The 7,397-nt window shown below is 58.1% G+C and overlaps 1 protein-coding gene across 5 annotated transcripts; it reads right to left on the bottom strand.

Annotated features, from left to right (window-relative positions):
* Positions 1-2,210: 2,210 nt before the first annotated feature.
* Positions 2,211-6,496, bottom strand: TLDC2 (TBC/LysM-associated domain containing 2). Of its 5 annotated transcripts, none has more exons than XM_042886647.1 (6): positions 6,219-6,486; positions 5,403-5,564; positions 4,457-4,609; positions 4,208-4,303; positions 3,745-3,818; positions 2,211-2,401 (listed from the first exon to the last, which is right to left on the bottom strand). In XM_042886647.1, exons 1-6 carry the CDS (start codon positions 6,249-6,251, stop codon positions 2,374-2,376), a joined length of 546 nt encoding a protein of 181 aa, XP_042742581.1. In that variant the 5' UTR covers positions 6,252-6,486; the 3' UTR covers positions 2,211-2,373. The 5 variants fall into 5 exon arrangements, with proteins under 5 accessions (XP_042742581.1, XP_042742580.1, XP_042742578.1 ...); XM_042886646.1 differs by lacking the exon at positions 2,211-2,401 and adding an exon at positions 2,434-2,790 and having other exon boundaries at positions 6,219-6,488; XM_042886644.1 differs by lacking the exon at positions 2,211-2,401 and adding an exon at positions 3,159-3,454 and having other exon boundaries at positions 4,457-4,579; positions 6,219-6,496.
* Between the last annotated feature and the right edge of the window lie 901 nt (positions 6,497-7,397).

Raw genomic sequence — 7,397 nt, 5'->3', positions numbered from 1 at the left:
GTGAATTGCAGTGTGTGAACTTTGTTAAAAACAGCAGTCTCACTGTGCAGGGCTAAGCAGCCCAATGAACTTCTGAAGGTGCCTAGAAATGATTTGGGGGAGTTAGGAGGATTAAAGTCCTTTTGAATTTGGTCGTTGTGTGCAGGTGGGGCTGATGGGTAGAACTCCGTGCTGCTGGGTTCCAGAACTCAGACCTCTCCTTCCCCGTGCTTCCACTTCAAGCAGGGCAGTGTGGGGCTGCTGGGGATGCGTCGTGTGCTCAGAGCAGAGGCTGCTGCTGCAGGGCATTGCAAAGGAGGGCTGCAGAAGGCAGGTGGGCAGCCCAGGGAGAGCGCAGAGCTGGTGCACCCACGGCTGGTGGAGCAATGCAGGAAGGCCCAGCCCTGAGGGGAGAGGTGTGAAGTGTGACCCTGGTGCAGGTATTAGGCAAACCAACTGGTGGCTGGACCCGGTGGTGCTCACTGATGCAGATGAGCTCATTAAAGAAGTTCAGATTAGAGTTGTTCTGGGCTCATGAGCTGTTCACGAAGCAGCTTCATCTGCAGATAATACGAAGCTGAGATGCCTATGGCCCCTTTGTTCCCCTGCTGATCTGCTTGAAGCTGGAACAATCGCAGCCATCCTGTGGTTCATGCTAGGAGTCAGCAGTGGGTCCAGGCCTGTATCACTGCCTCGCTAATGATCTGGGTGATGGAGCTGAGCCCTCAGCAAGTGCTGAGGATCCCAAAGCGGGAGAAGCAGCTGATGCAGCTGAAGGCCGTGCAGCCATCCAGAGGGACCTGGACAGGCTGGGGAAGTGGATGTTGGGCAGCTCATGGATTTTAACAAGGGGAAGTGCACAGTCCTGCCTCCGGAGAAGAACAGCAGGAGGTACCAGGGCATGCAGGGGAGCACCCATTTGGAAAGCCACTGCAGAAAAGGCCCTGGTGAGGCCACAGTGTCCAGGTGTGGGCTCCTCAGTGATACGGAATTGGACTCAGGAAAGAACCGCCAAGCTGCCGGGGGGGGGGGTGGGAGCATCTTTCCATGAGGAGAGTGCTGGGATGGTCTTCCTGCTAAAGAGGAGGCTCCAGGGGATCGTATCACCGTCAGTAAACTGTGGAACATCCTGAAATCGGTGGTAGAGCAGTTGCCTCTATTTCCTTTTGAGAGATGAACTAGAAACTCAGCCTAGGGTCCTGCTGTAAGGAAAGGGCAGGAGCAGGGAAAAGGTTGCTGGTCCAACAGCAGCCAGTTGCGGGTGCCGTGTGGTGTCCCTGCCCATTGCTGCACACCGTGAACCAGGAGCACAAGGCTTTGAACTGCTGAAGGCGAATGTGCCCTCTGAAAAGGTCTATCAGAACATTTAAGGCCATCCCCGGCTCCTCTATTATTAAGGCCTATTTCGTTTGGACTCCCATCCCTCCCAGCAGCCCTTTCTGGGACTGGTTCATGTGCGCAGCTGCCGTTCCTTGCTGCCTGCAGGATCTGTGTCACCTTCAGCCTGGAGTGGGTGAGTTGGGGATCAAAGGGCGGCTGCACTTTGGTCGTTCTGTGCGGGTGGAGCTGATGGGTGGCATTTTCCTTGCTGTTGGATTCACAAATGCACAGAAGCCCTCTCCTCCCCAGCACTTTCTGTTGGAATACCGTGACACTGCGCAGCTTCCCTCAGCCACCCTCCCAGCAGACTTAAAGCAGTCGCAGTCGGCCGTTGCCCCAAGCGCCTGGGGAAAGGTGGGCAGGGAGATGTCAGCCCTGCCAAAGAAGGGAGACACAGAGCAGCCAGAGCCGCTCCCCCTGCAGGACATTCCGTGGCCGAGCCCAGCCAGGGCCAGCCCTGCTTGATGCACGCAGAACCTGATGGCACTGGCTGGGGGTTCTGGTGGCAGACGCCCCAACGTCCCCATGGTGCCACGTGTCACGGCGGCGGTGGCCTCCCAGTGTGGGTGCCAGAGCTTTCCCCGCACAGGAGAACATGAAGCGTGGGGGCACCGTGAGCCGAGCCGTGGGTGGACATTGGGGCAGGGCAAGGAGGGGCCTCGGGCTTCTTGGGTCTGTTTGTAAGGTCTGTGTGAGGCCTGTGTGAAGGGGATACACTGCGGGACCGGGCCAAGCACAGCTGGAGCCACAGAGCATCCTGCAGAACTTAGGAAAAAGCAGTTGTTGCCACCCAGCCCCAGCACCTCTGGGCTGGTAGCTTTGCTAAAATTCTTCACTTGGACGTGAGCCCATCAGAGCAACAGGGAGCTGTTTTATTTCACGGGGATTCAGAACTCCTCACTCGTATCTTCGGCCACGGGAGACCAAAGAGTCTGGTGAGGTTCATTGCCGATGAGCACAGGGTAAAGTCAAGCAGTGCAGTTTGGGTGATGGGTGGAACCAAGCTCCATCGAATTACAGGAGCGGGAATGGAATGTTGTTTCTGCGTTAGATATTAAAAAAGGCAATTGGTTGGAAGAAGTAGAACATAATGCATTTGTATTCTGTAACATTTCAGAACATAATTACCGAATTACGTGGTTAATTCTTTCTTGCAAAATTGCAATAGTTGTTAAATGTTCCAAACAATGTGGGTATAGTGTTAGGGTTTAGAAAACATACTGTAGGGTTGTTCTCCTAGGTTAAGAAACTCCCAGCAAAAGAAAAACAGATTTAGCAAACATCAAAGAGGACAGGGCCTCTGCACAAGGCCGGGCTGTGTCACCCCGTGGGAAGGTTGGGACGTGACAGGCACCAAGATCCTCCCCAGTGTCCTCCTTCCGAGCTTATCTCTATGCAAGGGAGGACAAGCAGATACCCAGAAACAAGGACCTAGTGTGGAGAAAGGGCTAGAAGTTAATGAATTAATTAGAGATTTACGCTCAGACAACGAAGATTTATGTTTGTCCAGTATTTGCATGTTCAGTGAAGCGTCAAGAAGATTGTGAACCTAAAGTACTCAGCCAACGAGGAACCAGGGGAGAAAGAGATCAGCGTCGGGCAATAGGAAATAAAAATGGAACGCTGTTTTCTGGGTGCTTTCCTGCTTGCAGGAGGCCCACCATCGAAATTGCAATAAAATCTGCTTTATCAGAGATACCGTCCTGATACAGTATTTGGATATTTCCAACACAGGTTTTACCTGAAGCTGCTGCTTTCTGTATACAGCTTCACTGTTATTTTGGCAATAAGGACGAGGCTCAGAGCGCAGCTCTTCCCATTTATTGGTGGCCAGCAGCCTTTCACACACCAGCCCCGCTCCCACTGTCCTGAGGGCAGCAGCTGGTAGGACAGGGCCGTCCCAGGTGCTCACTTCTCCCCCAGCACACACACGGCTCCTGACTCGTGCCCTTCTGGGGGCCGTGCCCATCTCTGCCAGGCTGTGTCCAAAGGTGCTGCAGGCAGGGCTGGCCCTGCGGGGCACCGTGTGCACCACAGCACCCCGCTGCAGGGCCGGCATCCCGCAGGGTTCCGTCCGCACCGCCCTTCCCGGTGCCTGCAGGACGGGGCACAGCTCTGTCGGCTCCAAGAACCATAGTTTCAGGCACGTCCTGTGGCACCGCTGCCCATCAGGCCAGGCCCCACACCTCCAGGTCCTGGATGCAGAACTCCCCCCGCGCTGAGAGGCTCTCGTTGTTGAAGGTCTCGCAGGGGCAGCTCCCTCCGTGGTGCAGATCCCCGTCCACCCACAGCCCAAACTTGCCGCTGGCACATGCAGAGGCCGCGCTCAGTCGGGCCCCTCCTGCTGAGCCCGTTCGGCCACGTGAGCTCTGAGGCTGCCCCTACCTGCCCCCGCCGACCATCAGCAGGTCCGTGTCTCCCTTCAGGAAGAAGCTGTTCCTGCCCGTCCACCTGAACACCTGTGGGGACAGCAGCCATGTGGGGTTGTCCCCATCCTGCCCCTGTCCTGCCCACACGCAGGGCTCTGTGCCCGTCGGTCATGGCTTGAAGCCTCAGAGTCCATAGAGAGGCCTGCCCAAGGTGTGGGTGCCATTTCGCTGCTGTCCTCCCCCCTCCAGGGAACAGCTGCCATCTGCTGATGCCACCAGTCCCACGGGTGGATCTTCATATTGATTGGGACCTGGGGCAAGTTGGCCTAGCAGCTTTGCTTGTGGACAGACAAGTGCAGCTGCATTACCCTGGACTGTTCCCCAGACCCTTCCGAACTTCCTAGTCCTTCCAGCAGGGCAGGCTGTGGAGCATTGCTGGTCCCCAGGATCCCCCTTTCCTCTGGTCCCACAGCCCCTACCTTTAGCTCCGGGGAGAAGGAGAACAGGAATGTCTCCCCTGTGCCATAAAAGCCACTGCTCACATGAATGGGGCTGGTGGAGAAGGCACCAAAGGCCTGGCAAAGGGAGAGGAGAGAGATGCCGGTGCTGTGGGGTCACAAACTGTACCGGGATTACGTGGCACATTCCCATCCAGTGAACAACAAGGACAGCATCAGGTGCAGGTGAAGCCACTTTTGGTGCCACCGGGTGACAGCTCCCAGCCGTACCTGAGCCTCGGTGTCACGGATGAGCAGCAGTGCCGGGGAGCTCAGCTGGCCGGTGCACCGGTACAGGGTCCTCAGGCTGAAGCCATCCCGCGCAGTGCAGTACAGCAGGCTCCAGGGCTCCTGCTGCAGCCGGGTGGGCAGGTGGGGGCCCAGCTGGGGCAGAGCAGGCTCAGAGGGGCTGGCAGGCAGCTCCCCGCCACATGCTGCTGTTTGCAGAGTCCTGGCCTGGGCAGCAGCCCCTGCTTGTCCCCCAGCCCTGCTTCCCCAACCCTCCCTGCCCACCTGCAGCAGGACGGCAGGGCTGCAAGTGCTCCCAGCCACCTCCTACCCAGCTGGAATGAACCCCACCACCCTCACCCCCAGCATCCTCTCCCCACATAGCAGTCTTACCCTGTAGCATCTTCACCCATAGCATGTGCCCAAAAGGTGTCCCCGAGCATTCTCCCAACACCAGCCACGTTCCCCAGACAACACCCTGAGCATTTGTTCCCAAGAGGTCCTTCTGACCATCCTGCCAGCCTCCCGGCATCCTCCCAAGGTCTCTGCAAAAATCCCCACCCTGAGCCCCCCTGCAGAAGGCCAGAGAACAAGCTCAGGGAGGAGCAGAGCAGGCAGCTGGCTCAGGATGAGCTACACCACGACACACTGGTGGGGTGTGGGGCCTCACACCTCCAGGGCTGTCACCCAAAGGCACCCCTCTGTGGCTTCTTGGGGAGCTGCAGTTCATGAACCATCCATGTGTGACCCCCTTTTGCCCTCCGCAGGAAACCATGCAGGGGGATGGTAATGGATGCACTGTGCTGGAACACACGTGGGGCTCCAAGTGCTTGGCACCCCTTCTCTGGCAGTGCCAGCCCTGCTGGCTGCCTCTGCTCCCTGGGGATAGAGGTGATGTCACCCACCAGCCTTTCACCGGACCGGTTCCCAGCATGCAAAGATCCCTCACCTCCTCAATCTCCCTTTCCTGCAGGATGCTGCTTGGCGTGCTCAGCACCAGCCTGCATGGCTCCTCTGGGGCTGGGGGTGTCACCGGAGCCCCCTCCCAGCCTGGCTGCTCCTCACTGTTTGGCTCCGTGCACTCTGTGGGCTGCTCCTCGTCCTGGTCAGGCTGGGGGTGGATGGAAGTGATTACTCCCCTGGAACCCCACGAGGCAGCACCCCCAAACCTGCACCACAAGGGGCTCTCCCACCCCATGCAGAGGGCAGGGGCCAGGTGAAGAGGCTCGAAGGTCACGCAGACCCCAGGGATGAGCAACTGGCTGAGCCTCCTGCCCCGCTCCCAACACACACCGCCATTCCATGGCATGCTCTGGCACCCTGCCTGGCAGTTCTAACATGGCACAGAAGTTCAAGGGTGCGGGCTGCCCAGGGAGGAGATGGGGAAAGGAGGAGGAGGAAGAGGAAGAGGAGGCAGCAGAGGCTTCCACAGCCTCCAAGCTCAGTCCCAGTGGAAGGGTTCACTGCAGTCAATCTCAGCTGCATCTTTCCCTGGCCCTGTGCACCAGGACACAGATGCACCTCGGGCCAGGCTGAAGCTGGTGATTAGCCTCGGCCATCTGCAGCTGTGTGCACAGCCCGTGCACCCACTTGAATGTAGGAGGGCAGCAGGGTAGAAGCAAGCAGCTACTCCAGGCTCCCCGAAGTGGCAGCAGGCAGAAAATACCCCTGGGGAGCAGGGGACAAAGGGAAGAGATAGGGGTGGCCCTGCAGTGCCCAACCACGTGTTCCAGCCCCACATGAGCGCCCTCGGGGTCAGACCTACCAGGAGGTGATAGTGGGCACGGAGTCCCCTCATCCTGTGTGCTCCTGGGGTGCTGCGCTGCTGGAGACACCTCGCACTGCCCCAGGTTAATGTTCACCTGCTCTGGCCCCTCCCCAGCCCCCGGTGCCTCCACCAGCGTGTCAGTATGACGCAGGGTTGGGTGTGGAGCCCTGCAGCCTCGTGGAGCTGGGATGAGTGGGCAGGTGCACCAACAGCGTGAGGATCCCTTGTTTTGGGATCAACCAACAGGTCATGGTCAGTGTTGCTCTTTGCAACACAACTGTTGCAATAGCTGTGTTAAGTGTCAACACAGTGCAGCGGGAATGGCGCAGCTGCAGGGCAGCACAGGGCACTCTGCCCTGCTGTGGGATGCACGGCCTTGGGCTGCACTCAACGATTGGGCAGCTGGGAGAACTGGTGATCCATGAGAGCTGGGCTTGATGACTGCAGAAAGAGGGAAACACTGGGCTGTGGTGTCCCTGCCATGGCCTGGGGCTGCTGCAGAACAGTAAGGGACTGCAGTGAAACTGCGCTGGCCTCCTGCTGCTACTGACCCAATACCTATGTTCCCAAACAGCCGGTACCAGGTGAGCCTGTGCTGCGGAAGGACTTTCCATTTATGCAAATATCAGACAGGGAAGACAAAGGTGCAAGGCAGCACCCTGCATGTTAGCAAGATGGCACAGTGGCTTCTTTCTGCCTTGCTGCATAGAGCCTGGTCCCACAGCACTCCATGGGGGGATTTCAGGGTTTGCTTCCTTACCCACTGCAGATCCATGGGTCCTGGCTGCCCACTCAGCACCCAATGACCCCATCAGGCTCTGTCAACAGGAGTCCCAGCTGAGTGTCCCAGCGCTTGGCATGGCTGGCACTGGGCCCCATCAGGGAGCTGTGGAGGACAGGGGGGCCTGGTGGCTCCAACATCTCACCTGGCACCCTGTACCAGGAGCATCATTAAAGCTCAGGACCAGGCATCTGGTCTCTGCCTGCTCCCATAAAGGCCATCCTGTCTCAGTCCTTGTCTCTGGCCCCATCTCCTGCCAGGGTTCCACGTAACACCAGCATGCATGGCGTGGGCACCTACTGAGTTCAGTGCTGCAGGATCCCATCTTGCCATGGAGATGTGCCAGCTGTGAGGGTTCATTCACATGAGGAGTCTCCCTTCAATTCTAAGAAAAA

This window comes from Lagopus leucura, unplaced genomic scaffold, assembly GCF_019238085.1.
Source record: "Lagopus leucura isolate 7727_CA_CO unplaced genomic scaffold, USGS_WTPT01 Super-Scaffold_100060, whole genome shotgun sequence".
Classification (NCBI taxonomy): domain Eukaryota; kingdom Metazoa; phylum Chordata; class Aves; order Galliformes; family Phasianidae; genus Lagopus; species Lagopus leucura.
This window is presented reverse-complemented; position numbering and strand designations above follow the sequence as displayed.

Coding starts and splice junctions, on each gene's coding strand:
- TLDC2 (XM_042886643.1), bottom strand. CDS start 6,251: ATGAGGGGACTCCGTGCCCACTATCACCTCCTG. Junction 4,304..4,456: donor TCCGTGACACCGAGGCTCAG/GTACGGCTGGGA, acceptor TCCCTTTGCCAG/GCCTTTGGTGCCTTCTCCAC. Junction 3,455..3,744: donor CTGATGGTCGGCGGGGGCAG/GTAGGGGCAGCC, acceptor CCCGTCCTGCAG/GCACCGGGAAGGGCGGTGCG.